At 36.3% G+C, this 22,149-nt stretch overlaps 1 protein-coding gene across 13 annotated transcripts in view; it reads right to left on the bottom strand.

Annotated features, from left to right (window-relative positions):
* Positions 1-22,149, bottom strand: part of CNTLN (centlein) — a 262,113-nt gene that overhangs the window by 70,821 nt on the left and 169,143 nt on the right. For 11 of the 13 annotated variants that reach the window (XR_004971322.1, XM_036331217.1, XM_036331215.1 and 8 more), the window contains 4 exons: positions 21,897-21,997; positions 13,232-13,323; positions 8,437-8,975; positions 2,897-3,077 (listed from right to left, as the gene is read on the bottom strand). Coding sequence is in view for 12 of the 13 variants with exons in the window: in XM_036331217.1 (XP_036187110.1) it covers positions 2,897-3,077; positions 8,437-8,975; positions 13,232-13,323; positions 21,897-21,997 (913 nt within the window). In the remaining variant the exon portion in view is untranslated. The remainder of the gene's footprint in view (positions 1-2,896; positions 3,078-8,436; positions 8,976-13,231; positions 13,324-21,896; positions 21,998-22,149) is intronic. The other 2 variants (XM_036331216.1, XM_036331221.1) reach the window with 1 other exon arrangement.

The raw sequence follows: 22,149 nt of genomic DNA, 5'->3' as shown, positions 1-22,149 counted from the left end.
TAGGTTTTTTTTTTTGTAAACATAAACTTTCATTTTTGTAGAATAAGTCTCAAGTGTGAGATAGCTGGTTTGTATGAAAGTATATGATTACTTTTTTGAAGAAACTGCCCACTATTTCTCAGAGTGCTGTACCACTTTATAGTCACACAGAAATGTATGAGAGATCCAGTTTCACTACATCCTTGCCAGTATTTGGTATATTCACTATTTTTTATTTTAGCTATTCTAGTAGATGTGTATCCTCACCTGAGAACATGCTTTATTGATTTTATTTTTAAAAAATCTTTATTGTTGAAAGTATTACAGATGTCGCCCATTTTTTCCCATGAACCCCTTCTAGCCCGTACCCCTTAGCATAATATTCTCCAGGTCCCTTCATGCTGTCTCAAATGGTAAGAGATAATTCTTTTTTACTGCTGCATAGTATTCTATGGTGTAAATGTACCACAGCTTTTTTTATCACTCATGTACTGATGGGTACTTTGTTTTATAGAGAGGGAGGGAGGGAGGGAGGGAGAGAGAGAGAGAGAGAGAGAGAGAGAGAGAGAGAGAGAGAGATATGAGAGGGAAACATCATTGAGACTGGTTTCCTTCAGTACCAGCCATGTCCTGAGAGCCAACCTGTAACCTAGGTATATGACCTGCCAGGAATCAAACCCACAACTTTTTGGTGTATGGGACAATGCTCCAACCAACTAAGCCACACAGCGAGGATTTATCAGGGTCTTAATCTGCATTTCCCTAATTGTTAATAATGTTGAATATATATATATATATACACACACACACACACACACACACACACACACACACACAAGTACATATGCATACATATATATATATGCTTGTCATCCATTTATCTTTTTTGGTGAAATGTCTGTTCTTATTGTTTGCCCATTTTCTAACTGGATTATTTTATTTTCTAATACTGATGACATTAGAATTAAGATGTTTTCTTCCTTGACTCATAGAGACCAAGCAGACAGGTCTGGTGGGAAGGGGAATTGTTGGGGTGTGGGGGGAGGTATTGAGCAAAAAAGAAAAAAAAGAGAGAGCGAACTCACAGACATGGACAACAGTGTGGTGATTGTGGGGGGTGGGGAAGGTGGAAGAGGGCATAGAGGGAATAAATGGTGATGAATTAAATTAAATTAAATTAAATTTAGGAAAATGTTCTGTTCCTCAAAAACTACAGCAAGACATTTTCAATATGTATAACCAACCAAAGGCTCCAATATAGCATATATAAGAACTTCTACAAATAAATAAGAAGAAAACAGACAACTCATTTTAAAAATGGGCAGAGAATTGAAAAGGCAATTTACTAAAAAAAACCCTTATGGTCAATAGTCATGAGAAAGTACTTAACATATCATCAGTAATTACGAAAACATAAACCCACAATGATATACCTTAACGTACATATAAAAGTGCCTAAGATGAGAAATACCAACATACCAAGTGTTGATGAGGAGCAGTAAAATTTTTCAGAATCTGCTAGTAGATATAACAAATTGGTGTAACACTTGGAAAATACCATTATCAATTAAAATCTTAGAAAAACACAATCTATGGTGTAGTAATTTCATGCCTAGTATTTCATTACAGAAATGCCCACACTTATGCAATAGAATACATGTACAAGAATATTCATTGCAATATTATTTGCAAGAAACCCAAACTGAAGCAACCCCAAATTTAGCAGAATGGATAAAATGAAGTATAGTCAGACAATGAAGTATAATATACAACAATAAAAGTGAATGAACTCCACCCAATATTGAACAAAAGAAGCCAGACATAAAAGAAGATATACTATACAGAATCTATAAAATTCAAAAATAGATAAAATTAACCATAATAGAACGATAAAATAAAGCAGTTAGGGATTAAATTAAAGTTAAAATAATGGTTATCTTTGGGGTTATAGAGAAGTTCTAATATTTTCAAATCACAATTGCTACAATTTGGTCAACATTTGTTTTCTGACTACAAGCAATGTATATAAATTTATTCAGAGTAGTTCATACTATATTATTATTATATGAATTGACTATGAGTTACTTTTATTTACAAACTCATTGTGCTATACATAAATGACTGCAACTAAACAAAATTCCCACCTGAATAATATGTGGCAAAATAGATTTTATAGAGATTTCTATAAAATTTATCTATTTACCAATCAATCAATGAATCAGCAGACACAGCATATAATGCTTCATCTGAACTTTATTCTGGTGGTAACTAAAAGAAACTTTTGTTATCCTTGAACTTTTTCTTCCAAAGTTCTTATGAGACCTCAAAAAATAAACACTTTTGGATCTAATTTTAAAAGAACCATATAGGTTAATTAAAAGATGATATTTTTACAGCAAAATTATTTTTCCTGTTTTTCACTGATTTATGCTGAATACATAAACCTTTTGGTGACATGATGTATCCATAGTGAGAACTAATAAGTTGTTTGAAATACTAATTTTTTGGAACATTAATATTTTAAGATTTAAAACACTTTGGAAAATGAGGTAAATTCTAGAAATTCATATATTTAGTTAAACTAAATAACTATCATCACAAAGGCTAATAAAATACATAATTTTCTACATGTGGTATATACCTGAAAATAATACCACTTTTAATTTTGGGATGAGATATAAATACCTTAAGATTTATATTTAGGAGGATAATACCTATTTCCAGTTTATCTATACAAAAAATAGTAACAAATTGGAGTTGAAATTATTAAGAAGTGTGTATCTGCACTGCATATTTCTAAGAAAAGTTCATTTTTAAGGATTCACATTAAATCAGTGGCAACAAAATTTGATTTAAGTAATGAAGCATAATATAAAATTAAAAACATAGCTTATAATTAAGAAAAATATGTATATACCTTTTGGGTCTTGCCATCTGTATTTGAATATGTTTGTACTATTCTTTTTCCTTGCATGTGGCTGTCTTCTATTTGATCACTTTCTTTCTGGTCTCTTCCATCTTCTATAGGACTTATTTTCTGGGATGTTTCTACAATAATTGTTCCTAAATTTTGAGAGGTCTGTATTTCAGAATCACTGCTTTTGGGGAATAATAGGGGAACATAAAATCAAGAAGAGCTGTTAAATGTACCTCTTTTAAGTTCAAGACCAAATAATATCATAGCACAAGCTGCATTTAACCTGGAAGTTTAATTTGAGGACTTACTGGTTTTCAGCGGTAAGAAAGAAAATTAGTCTAAATATATTTTAGAAAATTATAAAATCTCATCAAGAAATTCGATTATCTAGGATCAAATACAAACTAGCATCATTTCTATAGTATTTCTACTAAGTGTTTCTAGGCAGCAGCAGTTTGACCACTTCCAGAATTGGTATACTCACTGCTTTCTGAGCCAGGGCAGAAAGTTTTAACATTCCTAACAATGTTTCCCCTTACTCTAGAACAAAATGTGAATCCCTGAGGCTTTCTCCCATTTATCCCAGTTTCATTTCTTAGGGCCATTCATCATTCAATAAAATACTTGTTAAGCATCAACTATATGCCAGGTACTTTTTGGGCATTAGTAAGTGAATAAAGTAGATAAATATCCTACTCTCATCCTAGTGGTGGGGGGCGGGGGGCAGGCAGGTAACAAATAAAAATAAGTAAAATATATAGTATGTTAATAGAGTGTGTTAAAGAGAAAACATAAAGCAAGGAAAGAAGATTTAGAAGTGCTGAGGTTGAGCAGAACATACAAGTAAATCCAATCCCTTTTCCACATGGATAATCTTGTTACTATTTAAACACAGTTATATGATGCTTGAGACATCTCTAGCTTTTTCATATTTTTCCAATATGAATGCTTCTGAGATTCTTTCTCACCCTGGTCACTCTTGAATGTGCTCCAACTTATTTTGATGAAGCTTTATGTGCAGAATTAATTTCATAATCGAAGTGTACTATGAGAAGTACTTAGTAAACTCCTGGTAGGTGCAGACTAAAATTGTGTAAGCTTCTCTGGCATGTACATTGTACTATAGACTCATACAGGATTTAACAAAGCCTCATAAAATATTTTTATGTACACTGTTGCCAACTCCCATATTTTTCCCAATGTATAGTTGAGCAAATAGCATTTTATAGCTAAGTAAAGTACCCTGTAGTCTTGTGTATAATTGTATCTTCCTAGTCTATTGAGATATTGGAGTTTTTGATTCACTTTTATAAAATAGTTTTCAACCCTTTCAATATCATATTATCCACAAATTAGATTAATATATTTGCTAAACTTGTTTTTCTTATTTAAGGTATTAACAACTCCTGATTATCACCCATTACTGAATGGACATTGATAAAGGTAATCTGTATATTGGGACCCACAAAATGCAGGATGCCCCAGTGGCAGGGCCCATGTCAGAAATCTAAACCTAAGTTAGCCACACTTATGGGCAATGCCTCCAAGGGAAAACAGAGTTTTCCATCCCAAAATATGCCTTTTGGAATATTGATTATTTTAAGCTGGTCATTTTCAAGGAAGAAAAAAAATCAGGAAAAAAGTTAGAACTTCCCTCTTTCTGCCTGAAAGAATGTACATAGAGAACCTCCTCCAGTAAGGAAGATATGATCATAGATAACTGTAGTTTAATATGAATTAGTGTGTGATACACAGGGAAGAGCCTAGCAAGGCCTGTTTGATTAAAGCCCTCACTGTGTCCCATTGTTAAAGATGGCCCAGCAAACATTTATTTACCAAACATTTGCTTTTCAATCTCCATGTGAACTACCTTTATTCCCTTTGAAGTCCCAAACTACAACACCCATATTCATATGGAACCCTAGTATGTACATATGTAACATTTAGACATTTTCTCCTGTTAATCTGTCTCATGTCAATCTGATTACTAGTCCAGCTGGAAGAATTTAGGATGGTAAAAGGAAAATTAATTTTTCCACCCCACACTTCACTGTCAAGGAAATCTAACCTACCCCAATCACAATCCTTCAACTCAGTTTTAACTTACCTTGGAAAATAAGATGTGCTAGCCTTATTAGGAAATACTCAACCTCCTAGCCAATCATTCCCTATTCCTTCCTTGCCTCTTCTAATGCTCTATAAAACTCTCTCTTGTCAAAATTCCCTCAGGAAGAGTGCTCCACTGATTGTTAAGCTCAGTAACCCACTAATTCATGGGTGTTGTCCCCTGAATAAAGGACTTTAAACTCATTACTAAATTGTATTATTTTTGTCATTTGACAGCATACACTTATAATACTAAGCAGCTATAGGAAATAAATACTAATAAGGTACTAATTATATAATACATTTACATATAAAGGATAAAGTTCTATTTTTCTAAGTATCTAAGTAAATTTCTTATATTCCAGATTATGAAAAGCTAAAATAAATAGAATATTCTGAAGTCCTCAGGCTCCACTGTGGGAATTCTAATTGTTGAAGAATTCTTTGCAGCTGAATGATTCCTAAGGATTTTCTGTCAGGCAAGAAAAGGAACACTAATCCTCACAGTATAAAATTGAGTTTCACTGCTCAATAACTTAAATGACAACACTATGTTTTAAGAGACAGTGTGTGATATATCTCCCCAAATGTGATCTTCTGCACATGCATTAATATGATAAAATTAGAATTGAGTGTATTATGTAACTTTCATATACCTATTCATACATACATACTCACACATGAGTAAAGTAGACTGCAATATTATGAAGAGTGTGGTAGTACCAACTGGATAAGATATAATTCGTAGCTGAAACTAGAATTTCCTTGAAGACATAAATAAGTGTTTAGTGGGTTTTAAAATAAATGGTATTTTTTCTCTAACTGCTTTTTGAGAACAGGGGGGAAAACCTTAGAAGAGGTCACAAAGAATAGAAATGCAGATTTGGTCCTTCTTCCGTACTTTCATAACCTGCCTGATGACAAAGGGCTTGACCCAATGATCATTTTAAAAGAGTGGTTTCAAAACTTCTCTGCATATTGGAATCGGCTGCCATGGTCGGCAAACTGTGGCTCGCGAGCCACATGTGGCTCTTTGGCCCCTTGAGTGTGGCTCTTCCTAAGCCTTAGGAGTACCCTAATTAAGTTAATAACAATGCACCTACCTATATAGTTTAAGTTTAAAAAATTTGGCTCTCAAAAGAAATTTCAATCGTTGTACTGTTAATATTTGGCTCTGTTGACTAATGAGTTTGCTGACCACTGGGCTAGAGAGTTTCAAACATACTGAAGCTTGTATCCCACTCCAAAAGTTAGAATGAATTGTACTGGGGTGTGATATGAGCTTTTGGAATTTTTATGAGATCCCCAAGTGATTCTAATATGCACACAAGTTTGAGAACTACATTTTAAGATAAGTTTCAGTTCTATGTCTATGCTTAAGAAAACTACCTAGAGACATCCTGAGGGGACCAAAGTTTTGTCATCCCTAAATGTGACTTTTGTGATAATGATTTTAAGCTGGTTATTAAGAAACAAGATTCAGAAAGAACCTGTGATCCTCCACCGTTATGCCTAAAGGAATTCAGATAGAAAAACCTGCTTCAGGAAGAGAATCGTAGCATATTCACCTTAGCATATTCACCTTAGAACATATGAATTAGCACATATGTGACAGACAGGAAGAAATCTAGCAAAGTCTGTTTCCTTCTGTGTTCCACTATTTCTGGATGGCCCAGCAAGAATTTGTTGACCATATGTTTGTTCTTTCTCCTACCTGTTAATCATCTACTTCCTTTGGAATCACAGACCCCTGCCCCACTTCTCCTTTGTCCAAAATAGCACATAAGCTTCACTTGTTCAATGCTTTTTAGGTCTCATATCTTATGATATGTCCCGCGTGTACAACCATAGTAATAAATCTTGGATATTTTCTCCTTTTAATCTGTCTATATTAATTTGATTGTTAGCCCAGATAGAAGAACTTAGAAAGTAGAAATAAAGTTATATTTTTTGTATCCCCCTCCTCCCCCAATCCTAAATCTAAAACATACCAGTATTCAGGATTTTAAAAAAATACTTAGGAAAATAAAAGGAAATATATGCCATTATAAAACAAGACAAAATTGATACCATTGTAATTAGCTAGTTATTAATAACAAGAAAGGAGCAAAGGCCAGATATTACAAGCATGTCATTCAGACAGTTTCATCAGAAAGCTACAACTTTACATTCTGCAGGGGTCCAACAAAGGGATGATTGACGCATGCCCAGTAAAGCTGGGATGACCAGGGAAGGTGCCTGCTGTCAGTCACACTTGGGCCTTGTATGACTCTGGCCTTATGGGGCTCTTTTGTTCCTGCTTCCCTCCATTCACCCATGGCCATATGGACCCCATACATAATGGACCAACAGATTGCAACTGGTCTGATGCTAAACTGGAAAGGAAACTCTGGATGCTGGCTTTGATTTTAGCTTAACTGAAACCCCAACTATACTTCTATGACTGGACAAAGGAAGGGAAATGGGACTTTAGAAGCCTATGGAATTAATTAATTAAAAATCACTCGTTCTCCCATATGAGTTTCAGAAAATTCTTTTTCTCTGGATATCATAAGAACTTCACCCCCAGCAACAGCCAGTGGGGAAGAGGACCCCATTTCATCTGGAATCAGAATTATGGAAAATTGTTTAATTTGTCTATTAACAATTCTGACAACATTAACTTCTCAAAGAGGTGTCTATTATCCATTTATCTTTGTGGTTACTGTTGTGCTTCAAGTGCACATATGAATGTATAGCCAAAGATAAGGGAAATTATTATAGATTTTTAGTATTCTCCTGTTGCTACTCACTAGGAGTTGTATAATTTAAGACTAGGAATCTGCAGAGCTATAACTTTAAAGAACTAAATTTTAACCATCATTCAATTAAAGTTAGTACAATGACTTTGCATAATACATACATGAAATAATTAGTGAAGATGGTTCTTAATTTAAAGGATGTTAAACAGCTTGTAGACATCTGGTAACAAGCTGAAATGGGTCATTCAAAATTTATCTAACTAAATTAAGGGGGAAAATGTTTCTCCTCCCAGGTTGGCATGTCACAAGATAACTAAACCGACTTAGTAGGCTTGCCTGGGAATCCTTAGCTGTCAGTGTGAATATGCAAAGGGCCAGCAAATTAAATCAACCTGCCAAACTGTCAATTTCAAGCCTCATGACTGCATGAAAATAGCATCACTGGAAGAAATCAAGCATTGCCTTCTTTTGGGTTTCCTGGCACCTATTCAAATACTCATGCAGTTGTGGCTAATTTTGCATGCAAATTTTAGTCAATAAGCTCAGAACAAGACCTCCCAAGATATTTCAAAGGATCTGACAGTATTTTTTCTGAATACCAAATCGACAGTAGTTTAAATTCAATCTCCATTTGCTGGTGCTTTACATATGCACAGTGTCCCCACCACAGAGCTAAGCTAATGAGAGTCTTACCTGCTTTCACTCACATCCTCCCAGTCCTTGTCCTTGCTGAGGTTCTCAAACACATTGCTCATAACCTTGATGGAGTGATTGAGAACAGTGTGGTAACGACCCACAGAGCACTTCTTCTTGGGGGCTTTATATTTAACCTTGGTAGTGGTTGTTTTACAATCATATTGCCCAGATCTTACTTCTGTGGTGTCCATCTCAGATTTAGCTTCGTCTACTGAGTGCTGCAATTTCTCCATTGAATTCATCGGCTCTTCTTTTTTATTTTTCAACACATTAGTTTCTGCCACTTGTCTCCTTAGGGAAGTGACTTCTCTCTCGAGCTCACTGATTTTTACTTGAAGTTCAGCTTTGTTTTTTACTACATCTTTACTCCCTTTTTGTAGTTGTTCTAGCTCTTTTTCTCTGGTCTCTGCCTCTTCTTGCTGCTGTTTTAAGAGGGATTTCAGGAAATCATTTTCTTTTATCAATTTTTTATTCCCTTCTTTTAATTTTCCCGACCTTTTCTCAAAAGATTTTAGCCGATTTTCCAACTCAATGACCTAAACAGAAGAGTTTAATTTATTCGTTTCAAAGTCAAAACCCATAATCTATTGTATTCTATTACCATGTCTTAGGTAAGTAAATAAAATTACATTAAGCACAAGGACAATATAAATCCAAACTACTTAATTTCTCAGGTACATTCTAAAATGTAATACAGTCTAAAATGTAATAATACAAAGGACAGATGGTAAAAGAAGTTACAATTTTATACAAAGTGACACAAAAATGTGTGCTAATAAACTTAGCTGAGTTTTCTGAGATCCTAAGTGCTTTAGCAATATAATCTACTCATTGTGAATAAAATTTTTTTCAGAACAAAACAATTTATACAAAACAGGCATATAGAGAAACTTTATTAATAAAATAACATTCTTCAATATTTACCAATCATATGAAAAACTGCTGGCCTATTTATGAAATAATTATGAAAGATGCTTATTGCTAAATTATAAAAATATAATTTTCATAGTCTAAGGCCCTTAGTTTACACATAAAAGAACATTTTACAAAAAAAAAAAGCCTGATAACTTTAAAGTACAATTATTTAAAGGCTGCATATGAATCAAATTTTTTCATTTATTTCAATAGACAATGTTCATTGAAGGACACAAAAATGACAACATCCTGACATTAAAAAATTTCAAAAACTATTTGGAAAGACACTTGCATAAATAAACCTAATAAAGGATAGGATCTAAGTGCCATAAGTTTGAGTAAAAAGAAAGAGGAATTAATTCTAAGCAATGAGTTCCAATGAGGAGTTGATTTCAATTTAAATCTTGAAAAATAATCACTATTGTTTGGAAAGTAATTATCATTTATAAAAGACCTCTTCTGATTATCTCACCATGTGAGATAAAGAGAACCAACTTCCCAGAAGAGGAAATGGAGGCTCTGAAAAGTGAAGTACCACATAAAGGTAAATATTTCCTAGTTTAATCTGGATTTCAAATTCAGGATTGTTGCCCCTCCCACTGTTATACAAACCATATAGGGGAAGAAGAGTTACAGATATATGGGGTGGGTCAACTATACAATTTATAGTTGTATGTGAAACAGAGTTTATTCTTATATTATTATTAACTATTGCATTATTTTCCATGCTTTTGTCCCACCCTATATATGGAAAATGAACAAAGAACTGGAGTCAGGGACCCTACTGGTGTACAAATTTGTGCATTGGACCACTAGTTATTGTATGACCATATACCACAAGTTTTGGCAGACAGTAAGTTTTATAGCTTAACACATCATCATCATTGTCATTATCTCAATTATTCATTCTTACAGTTATTTTAGAAAATTACTTGAGCTGAAATAAAATTATTTATACCGAATATTGCTGAATTAGGCATTAAACCAACTTTATACTTTTGATTAAAATATAGTGTAACAAATAAACATCTTAAATTTGAGGTTGCAATTCTGAAGATTAGCATGATTTTTTTCTTTTAACTAAAATCCATTTAAGTGTGAGTACAACTCATAAAAATTTTATATACTGATGGAAAAATGTCTGTCAAAGTCTATTATGTTTAAAGTGTGTTGACTCTCTAATATGAATCAATGTCTAATCACAAGAACTGGCCAAATTTATTTGTATTTACATTTAAAATGGAGGCCAAATAACAAAACACAAGAAACTACTTCCAAAGACTTTGAAGGGGAAAGTCCATAGCATGCTTATGTTATTCAAGGTATACTCTCAAAAATTGTTCTTCAACTTATTTTAAAACCTCCAAAAATGGAAAAGGAAAATTTCAATAATTTTTGAGAATGGAAGTCTGAGGAATTGTTAAAAGGCATTTGGTTTGTGTGCTATAAATCAACCAACTCCATACTTTTCCTCCAATACTGAAAAATTTTTAAAATTTACCAAAAAGATGGCTCCTTTCAAAACAAATAAAACACATCACTTTGTAATGTGTATGTATTATATACTTACTAGGAGTGCCATGACAAAGTACTACAGACTGGGTAGTTTAAATCCTAATAACCTCCTTTTGACTTAACTCATTGAAGACCCCCATCTCCAAATTCAGACATATTCTGAGATACTAGGAATTAGGACTTTGACATAAAGATGTGGGGGGTAGGGAGGGTAGAGACACAATTCATTCCATAACAGTGTGTGATGTTCATATATTATTTTAAAATAATCTAGTTATAGTTTCATTTCTATTGCCCACAAATATTGTTTTCATGTTGTTACAATCTTTTAAATCCATTTTGAATAAGTTTCATATGGTTTGTGGGGCATTAAAAAATAATTTTCCTCCCACTTTCTAAGTGCTTCTAGCTGGGCTAATAATCAAACTAACAGACACATATCAACAGGAGAAAATAAAATTTTAATACGTGTGCATGCGGAATTCATATGTGTGAAAATTATGAAGATGTGGCAAAATGAGGTATATGTGTCATTTTGGACAAAGGAGAAAGGGAGGGAGCTTGATATTTCAAAGGAGAAATAGGCAAACTCATAGGTAGCTGAGACAGTGACAAAAAAATTATTGATAGGCACTCAGAAAAAATGGGACAGAGGGAAATTTAGTGAACAGATATTTGCATGGTTCCCTCCTGACTATCATAATTCATATGTGCTAAAGTGAATATGCTCAGGTGATTATGCTAGGGATCCCTTCCTGAAGCAGTTTTTTTCTATCTGAATCTCTAAGAAGAAAAGAGGGAGTTAAAAGAAAAATAAAACAAAACAAACAAAAACACTCTTCCTGAGTTTGTTGGGCTTTAATTGATTTCAGTTTGAAATAATTTGAGACCACCCACAAAGTACATCCTTTTAAAATAAGGTAACTCAACTAAAAGGGGATAAATCATGACTTAGACAATTGCATTAGGTTAATATAGAAAAAAGTGACAAATTCGTATGTTAATTTGACATATGGTCCAACGAAAATAATTCCTGTTGGCATTTTAGTATTTAAGGGTCTCATGCTCTACCGACTGAGCTAGCCGGGCGCGGTGGCATTTTAGTATTTAAATAGATTTCTGAAATCACAACATTAGTAGTTATTTATAATAGTTGGAATGAAATTATGGATTACTTTAGGGTTTCTACCCCAAAGCAGTAAATAGTAGCATAATATTATATATCCATAGAGATAAAAATTATACAAAACCTGGAAAACAAAAAATGCTGTTTTGAAAGAAAGAAGGTAAGCTAGGATAAAGTGTATAGCATTCTAACTGGTAGTGTATACATTATTTCAATTATTCATTTTACCTTAAGCTAAATAAATGTGAGCACTTCCTGTTCTTTATTATTATGTTAACCTAGTAATGGTCATTCAGTAATAGTGAAATTACAGCCTTTGTTACCTAATTGTATGGCAAGTATTAGAAGTACAATATAATAAATCCATCATCTGCTGTAAATCACTAGGTTTCCTACAAGTCAATTCACAGATGTAAGAAATGTAGGTAGCCACATTAATATTTTTGTTGATATGTCAGTTTTACCTAAGTATTATGTAGCCAAGTGACAATCAGTTAGAAGAATAAACCTATTTAAAGAACAAAGAACATTTTCTTTGTAACAATAATAAAACTGCTAAAATGTAACCAATCCCACTTAATTTAACTTGATAAAAATGTATTTATACACAAACATATAAATTAAGTGTAAAACTGTAAAGATAAATGTTAAGATGTTTAAATAAGATTTTACTATTAATGATAGGTACTATGTAAAGTAACTACAGGGTTTATTTACACAGATGGTTCTATTAAAATAGGAATAACTATACTAAATGATATGGATATAAATTTTCATCCAAAATGAGCTGAGTCATTATATTTCCAAGTTTATAAATATATTATCATTTTACTGTGCTGAAGCTAAGTGTCTCATATTTTTAGTACAAATATTGTAAGTCTCTATGCTTGCTGAAGTGAATAACAGAGTCTCATAGTCCCATTTTAAAGTAAAACTGCTCAGTTATAACTAATAAACACATAGTGAAAATTTTTATAATTTCTATTGTTGTCATTCTCATTTCACCTTCACAAATATTTTTAATCTATGTCAAAAGAAGCATAAGTGTTTACACATTTATTTCACTAACATTGATTTTTTTTACCCCATTTTGGCAAGTCAATAATTTTGAATTATGAATTTAAATTAAGGATTCACACTAGGTTTAAGTTCATGCACCCACATTTTAAAATATAATCCTTTATGTTAAAATTCAGATTTAACTTGCTCAGTTCAATATCTTAAAGATTAGACTACCTTCTGTAATGTCTGCTCTGACATTTCTTTCCCATTCTTCTCTGGAGTACTCTTCTTGACCCCATCATCTTCACCATGTCTAAAGAGTTGTTCTGGTAGAGAATAAATAATACATTATGGCACCTTATTCACTACTAAAACACTGTCCTGTAATTTTAAGGAAAAGAGTTCTACAGTTTTTCAATTAGGAATAGTCTAGTTCATTGTCAAGTATATGGCCAATAAATAAATGCTGATCTTAAGATTTTCAGTAACATAATTATGTATCTTTCTAGTGTCTTTTTTTTTTTTTTTTGCAGTATAAGATTTTCAAAGGTACAACAGATCTGCAGGTTAACAATGCTATACTTTTATTCCGATTTTTATTCTATTGTAGACTATTCCCCCTTTGCCTTAAAAGCGGAATTCATGGTCTTTTTATCTACACAAGTCACTACTGTTTTGTTCTCTGGATCTTGTTCCCTGCCAGGAGGATCAGAGTGATTGTTGAACAAAGCAAATAGTAACAGAATTAGGGTGTACTAAAACTGTAACATACTCTATCACCCCCTTTTTTCCAAGTAAAAGATCATGCATTGGGCAGAGTAAATTATAAATATCACATTTACAGAAAAACTATGACTTTGTAACAAATAAAAATCCAGGTATTCGACTAAGTTATTTCTAGAAATCATTCCTATACTCACTATGCATTTGACTGTGAAACCTTTTCAATCAACAAAAATACATAAGTAACATGGTAACTTTAATAAAAATCATAAAACTTCAGTTAATATTATTAAAATTGAAATGCATTAAAACCTATCAATAAATTTTTGTTATATGATAAATGACTATAACAACTTTAACTAATATTTTCTTACTGAACTATTTTTGGGATGAAATATTTCATAAAGAATAAAAAAGGGGACAGAAAAAGAATATATAAAACTAAAAGGATATACATATCTGTGTTAGACTGAAATGATTTTGCTTTAAAGTCTGCATGGCTGCTGCAGGTCAGTGTAAAACTTTGATTTATCAACAAAGGAAAAAGAAAACAATATTATTCTCTATAGAGTAGAAATCCTCTTGGTATAAACAGTGACTAACAAGTTTGTTAGAGTGAATTAGGCATTTCTTTTGTCTTTGAAACATGACATATCCAATTAAAACTTCAGTACTTATGAAATAAATAGAACACTATCCTAAGGAAAATAAAAGCTAGAATAGGTAGAATTTTTCATCTGGGGAATATGTACCTTTACCTTGATAATAATCTATTAGTTCCCAAGTTTCTTTTTCTAGTCCCCTAACACCATGGTGCTGAATTCATTTACAACACTCTTTCAGGAATATAAAAATAATATGCAAATACTATTCATCTGTTCTAGTCATTTAAATATCTGCTAAAGTTCTAAGTGTGATATTTACTCTCAAGAATATAAAGAAAATAGTTCCATACTCAAAGAACATAGAGTACTCACAATGATTAAATAACTCCATTAAAATCAAGGCTGATGATTGACTTAAAAATAAATTTGGTTGCTCCTATATGCTCCTCGGTATGAGCAAGCCCACTGGTGGTCTGGCTGACCGTGTTCACTTATTGTTCTCTGCTAAAAAGTTTATTTCTCGCATTCATAGGTTTTATAAAGAACTAGAGGCCCGGTGCACAAAAATTTGTGCACTCGAGGGGAAGGGGGGCTCCCTCAGCCCGGCCTGTGCCCTCTTGCAGTCTGGGACACCTCGGGAGATAACGACCTGCTGGCTTAGGCCTGCTCCCGGGTGGCAGAGGGCAGGCCCAATCCCTAGGTGCAGCCCCTGGTCGGGCTCAGAGCAGGGCCGATTGGGGAGTTGGGGCGCCGCCCCTGTCATGCACAGAGCAGGGCGGATCGGGAGGTTGCGATGCCACCCTCAGTCACGCTCACGGTAGGGCTGATTGGGGGGTTGGGGCACTGCCCCCTGTCACACTCAAGGCAGGGTCGATGGGGAGGTTGCGGCACCACCGCTGTCATGCACAGAGCAGGGCCAATCAGGGGGTTTGGGGCGCTGTCCCCTGTCACTCACAGAGCAGGGCCCATCAGGGGAGTTGGGGCTCCATACCCTGTCACGCACAGAACAGGGTCGATCAGGGTGTTGGGGAGCTCCCCGCTGTCATGCACAGAGCAGGGCCCATCAGGGGGTTAGGGAGCTCCCCCTGTCACGCACAGATCAGGGTCAATCAGGGGGTTGGGGAGCTCCCCCCTGTCAATCACAGAGTAGGGCCGATAGGGGAGTTGGGGCACCGCCCCGTCACACACACAGAGCAGGGCGGATCAGGGGGTTGGGGTGCCACAGCCTGTCACACTCAGGGCAGGGCTGATGGGGAGGTTATGGCTCTACCCGTCACACACAGAGCAGGGCGGATCAGGGGGTTGGGGTGCCACAGCCTGTCACACTCAGGGCAGGGCTGATGGGGAGGTTATGGCTCTACCCGTCACACACAGAGCAGGGCCCGTGGGGGGCAGTTGGGGCATCGCCCTCTATCACCCACAGAGCAGGGCCGATCAGGGGGTTGGGATGTCGCCACTGTTACACTCAGGGCAGGGCCGATGGGGAGGTTGTGGCTCTACCCCGTCACACACAGAGCAGGGCCTGTGGGGGGGGGAGTTGGGGCGCCGCACCCTGTCACACACAGAGCCGCAGGGCGATCAGGGGGTTGGGGAGCTCCCCCCTATCAGGCACAGAGCAGGGCTGATCAGGGGTTGGGGCGCCTTCCCCTGTCACGAACAGAGCAGGGCGGATAGGGAGGTTGTGGCCCCACCCCGTCACACACAGAGCCGAAAGGCGATCAGGGGGTTTGGACGCTGCCCCCTGTCACACTGATCCTGGTGCCAGGAGGCCTCGCGGCTCCACTGATCCTGGTGCTGGGAGGCATATTACCCTTTTACTATATAGGACAGAGGCCTGGTGCATGGGTGGGGCTGGCTGGTTTTCCCTGAAGGGTGTCCTGGATCAGGGTGGGGGTCCCCACTGGGGTGCCTGGCCAGCCTGGGTGAGGGGCTGAGGGCTGTTTGTAGCTGGTCACACACCCTTCAGGGTGGGGGTCCCCACTGGGGTGCCTGGCCAGCCTGGATGAGGGGATGATGGCTGTTTAGAGCTGGTCACACACCCTTCATGGTGGGGGTCCCCACTGGGGTGCCTGGCCAGTCTGGGTGAGGGGCTGAGGGCTGTTTTCAGGCTGGGACTGAAGCTCCCAACCACTCCTTTTTTATTTTTTTTTATTTTTTTATTCTGGGCCAGCTTTAGCTCTGAGGCTTGGCTCCAGCTCTGAGGCGTCAGCTGCTGAAAGTAGGTATCTGGTTTGTTTAGGTTCTATAATCGAAACTCTGTATCAACTCCAGCTCTGAGATCCCGGCTCACTGAAAGCAGGTTTCTGGGGTTTTGTTTAGCTTCTATATTTGTTACAATGTTCAAACTGCAGGCTCAGAGGCCGGCAAGGCAGGCGGGGAACGTTGGATTCCTCTGTCACTGAAGCAAGTAAGCCTCATGTTAGTTTCAAGCTGCCTGGCTGCCGGCCGCCATCTTGGCTGGCAGTTAATTTGCATATCACCCTGATTAGCCAATGGGAAGGGTAGCGGAGGTATGGCTAATTACCATGTTTCTCTTTTATTAGATAGGATACTCAAGTAGCTAAGCCCAAGGCATGGAGATAAGCAAGAAACCAACACTTTGCCCCTTGATTCTTTTTCCTGTCAAGAATCTCATGATTTGGAAAATGAACAAAGAGGAGTAGTTAGAAATATATACTTCAATTCTTTCTCCTACAGTGGAAATCACCTTACTGGAGACTTATTTTTAAAATTTCATTCTATATGTTTTCCTTTTATTATTACTACTATAAAAACACATTCTGATTGAAAAGAATTTTTAAGGAGATCCATCTTGCTCCACTTTCTTTGTTTTTAACTTTTAGATTTGCTTATTCAGAGTTGTTTAAATTTATTTTATTCTAGCTTCTATGTGTTTTTTTTTCTTTTCTCTTAATTCTTTTGGATTACATTAAAAATTAATTTAAATTGATCTGGTCAAGATGGTGGTAAATGTGTTACTTGCATCCTCCTACAACCACATAAAATTACAACTAAACTACAGACCAACCATCATTCAGAACTGCCTCAAGTCTAGCTACACAGAAGTCCTAAACTAAATATATAAAGAAGAAGCTACATCGAGACTCATAGGAGGGGCTCAGAGACTCAGAATGGGCTGGTCCCACACCCTGTGTGGTGATTAAAAATGAGGAGGGATATCTCAGCTGCAGAGGTTCTCCCAATGAGCAAGGTGTCAGAGCCCACACCAAACCCCCCCATACCAGGGTTCCAGTGCCAGGAAGAGAAGTCCCCATAACTTCTGGCTGTGAAATCAGAGGGGATTGTGGCTGAGTGCAAGGGATTGCTCTTAAAGCACCCACGTACAGACATACTGGGACTCACTGCTCTGAGCTCCAGCGCTGGGGCAGCAGCTCGAAAGGTACCAGGGATATACTGGGTTCCAGGAACTGAGCTGTCTGGCTTTGGGGAAACAGCTGAAGGGGCAGCTTTCTCCCAGACAGAAGTGCTGGCAGAGGCGATTGTTCCTCTCTAAGCCCTCTCCCCACAGAGCTGGCTAAAGAGCACTATATCTGAGTTTCCAACAACCAGGCTAACATTGTTCACTCTGCCCTGGTGATTTCCTGAAATACCTGTCTCCTCCCCAACCTTCATGCCAGGCCCACCCAGGCTGTTTCCAGTGGCTTTTCCATATAACTGGCCTGTCTTGGCTCATACTGCAACTGTCCTAAAATTTCTGGAAGGTTCACAAGCCCCAAACAAGCAACATCTGGCCTTGACACGCCCCATACCTCATGCTAAGTGGTCCTAGGAGCAGCATTAGTGGCAACCATCTTTGATACACAGGTTGGCCTTTGCAAGCTTAGCCCAAGTAGCAGCCCTCTGCAGATAGCTCTGTAGCTCATGCTGCCTTTCCCCAGGCAGGGCACAGGTGGCAGCTGACATTTACCTGCACCTCCTTAAAGGCCTCAGAGCCTAGTGAACCTGGTGATTAGTTTCAGATCACATCAAAGTACTTCCACAACTACTTCCACAAGCGACACACTCAAGGGGAAAACTCATCAGGCACCAGAGCCCCACTGAAGCGAGTCCTTCTCTGTGGGGTTGACCCCTGCAAAGCAGCTCCTCCACTATAGTCAAGAGTGTCCTCATAGTCCACCAGATTGGGGTAAATCCCTCCTATTGATGTGTCAACAGCAATCAAGGCTAACTACAACAGGAAGATGTACACAGCCCACTCAAGGGGCACAACTGGAACACTCAGCTCAGGTTACCAAGGAGGCCCTTCAGAACACCTACTACATAAGGCCACTCTACCAAGGCTGAGAGACATAACAGCTCTACTCAGTACATAGCAACAAATACAGGGAGGCAGCCAAAGTGAGGAGACAAAGAAGCATGTCCCAAATAAAGAACAGGCCGCCCTAACTGGTTTGGCTCAGTGGATAGAGCGTCGGCCTGCGGACTGAAGGGTCCCAGGTTCGATTCCAGTCAAGGGCATGTACCTTGGTTGCGGGCACATCCCCAGTAGGGGGTGTGCAGGAGGCAGCTGATCGATGTTTCTCACTCATCGATGTTTCTAACTCTCTATCCCTCTTCCCTTCCTCTCTGTAAAAAATCAATAAAATATATTTAAAAAAAAAAAGAAAAAAGAACAGGACAAAATTCCAGACAAAGAACTAAATAAAATAGAGACAGGCAATCTACCAGATGCAGAATTCAAATCACTGGTTACAAAGATGCTTTAATATTCAACTTAGTGGAAGTATAGAGAAACTAAGTAAGGACTTCAACAAAAAGATAGAAAACATAAAATGAACATAGAAAACATAAAAAAGAACCAGTCAGAAATCAAGAATACAATAAATGAAATGAAGAATACATTACCGGGAATCAATAGTAGATGAAGCAGAAAATCAAATCTGTGATATGGAAGTAAGGAAGCAAAAAACATCCAATCAGACCAGCAAAAGAAAAGAAGAATCCAAAAAAATGAGGACAGTACCTGCTGGGACAACTTCAAGTGTACTAACATTCACACCATGGGGTACCAGAAGAGAAAAGAGAGACCAAGGGTTTGAAAGCCTATTTGAAAAAATAATGATGGAAAACTTCCCTAGCCTGGTGAAAGAAATAGACATATAAATTCAGGAAGCTCAGAGAATCCTATAAAAGATGATCCCACACAAAAACACATTGTAATTAAAATGTCAAAGGTTAAAGATAAAGAGAGAATCTTAAAAACAGCAAGAGAAAAAAATGTTAGTTACCTACAAGGGAACTCCCATAAGACTGTCCGATAAATTCTCAGTAGAAACTTTGCAGGCCAGAAGAAATTGGCACGAAATATTCGAAGTGATATAAAGGAAGCACCTAAAACAGCCGTGGGCAAACTACGGCCCGTTTGAAATGAATAAAACTAAAAAAAAAAAAAAAAGACCATACCCTTTTATGTAATGATGTTTACTTTGAATTTATATTAGTTCACACAAACACTCCATCCATGCTTTTGTTCTGGCCCTCCGGTCCAGTTTAAGAACCCATTGTGGCCCTCGAGTCAAAAAGTTTGCCCACCCCTGACCTAAAACCAAGACTACTCTATCCAACAAGGCTATAATTTTGAATTGAAGGACAGATTAAAGAGCTTCCCAGCCAAAAAATAGCTAAAGGAGTTGATCACTACCAAACTGGTATTGCAAGAAATGTTAAAGAAATGTATTGCAATATCCTACATTTTAATTCAATTCAATTCTGTTACTAACTGCCCAGAGTTAGCAGAGACCAATGAAATATATTTTTCCAATTCCTTTCAATCTGTGCATGTCTTTTGATCTGAAATGAGTCTCTTGCAGACAGCATATGTAAGGGTCTTTTTATATTATCCATTCAGTCCCTGCATGTCTCTTGATTGGAACATTTAATCCATTTCATTTGAAGTAACATTTGGCCTGGCCTGTGGGGATCAGGCCAAAACAGGCCATCTGACATCCCCTGAGGGGTCCCAGAATGCGAGAGAATACAGGCCAGGCTGAGGAACCCCACCAGTGCACGAATCTGTGCACTGGGCCTCTAGTTTTAAATAATGTATTTTCCATATTCAAGTGTTTTATTACATGTTTTTCAAAGATTTATCTAAAGTTCAATAACAGTTCCTTTACTTTTATTTGATTGATCCAAAATAAAATATATGCAAATATCTTTTCTTAAAAAGAGCATATATTATGATTCATTTTATGTAATTTCTCTATCTAAACTTATTTCTATATTAGTATGAAGAGATTTTTTGATTTGATAATCTCTATATCTAAAACCCAGCGACCAGAACAACAGAACAACCAGAACGACCAGAATGACTAATGGCTATGATGTGCACTGCAGCAGCTAACCAGCCTGATCTGGGTCCCCATCAGGGTGGTGGCCCGGACCCTACCCATGCCCAAATTTGTGTACTGGGCCTCTAGTTATTTAATACTGAAATTCTGATTTTTAAGTGTTTGTGAATTAGTTTTTTTCTTTGTCTTTTTTTTCTTTTTATACTTTCTCTTTGCTTGAATGCTTTTAAATATGTATAATTTTTTTTAAAAAAATGTGTAATTTTTCCAAAAACAACAGAGGTATTATTTTTAGGAAGTAAATCAAAGTTAAAGTATTAGAGAACACCAATAGTTAAGGGAAAAAATATAAATAAGTTCTAGTAGAAGACTGAAAAGATACAGGAAAGAAAAGTAGAAGGTAAAACAGGGGAAAACCAATGTTTCAGAAATCAGTGAAAAAGTAAGCTTGAAATATGATATAAATCAATGGTGTGAAATAAAGGGGTTCAAATATTAAGCCTGACAAGTCACTGGTGAGAGCAATTGGAACAACAATAATTGGTGCAATAGCCTGATAATGGTACATGAAAATTTAATTATTAAGTATAAATTAGTGAGTATACACTGTCAACCCTAAAACATATACTGATAACAATTAAGCTGTAACAAGCTTAAATAAGAAGAAATTTTGTAAAATCAACCTTATTTACTTTTTTTCTAATAAGGTACTAAAACATGGATTGAAGTCTTTAATAAATATAGTTATCTTGATTTTAACAAAGGAATAAATTTGCATTGGAAAGGATACATTCCTTCTTACAAAACACATTTAGGCTATTAGGCAGGCTGGTTACAGAATTGCAGATACCCCAGTTTCATTCCAACTCTAAAATTTTGATTCTAGACAAAAGAACTAAACAATTTCCAAAAAAAAGTATGTCAAACAAAAATAATGATATTGAGTAGAGTAACTCTATATTATCTATAAAACTTTAAACAAAACATAAAATAAAACTTTAGCAATGACTAATAAAAACAAATTATGTTTTCTCCTTATAAAACATCTTACTTGAACTTTTAATAAATTAAAAGCTTACTGACTTTTAGGTGTTCTATTTCATTTTCTAATGAGAAGTGATGTTAATGAGACACCAACCAGTAAAGCCATGGGAAAAGGGGGAAAATGTAAGATTCTTAGACGAAATTGGAAATAAAACATCATGAACTAGAAATTTTAAAATGCCTACATTAAGTATTTATTCTCACAAAAAAATTTACCTTCTTTTTTCTCTGCTATCCATGTATTCAATTCTTGTATTGTTGCTTTGTCAATAGACATATGCACTTTAAGTTTATCCAATTCTTCCTGAAGATTCATCCTATGAAAATTAACATAAGTAATTATTTAAGTGAATAATGTAACAAACAAATAAAGGCAGCAGGCTATTTAAAAATATATGAACTAAACTGAAGTAAAATAAAAGCAAAAATATATTAACATTAACAAATTTTAACAATTAAAATAGTATTT

The sequence above is a fragment of the Myotis myotis genome, unplaced genomic scaffold, assembly GCF_014108235.1.
Source record: "Myotis myotis isolate mMyoMyo1 unplaced genomic scaffold, mMyoMyo1.p scaffold_m19_p_12, whole genome shotgun sequence".
Taxonomy (NCBI): domain Eukaryota; kingdom Metazoa; phylum Chordata; class Mammalia; order Chiroptera; family Vespertilionidae; genus Myotis; species Myotis myotis.
The sequence above is the reverse complement of the archived record's forward strand: the minus strand, read 5'-3'. Positions and strand labels throughout refer to the sequence as shown.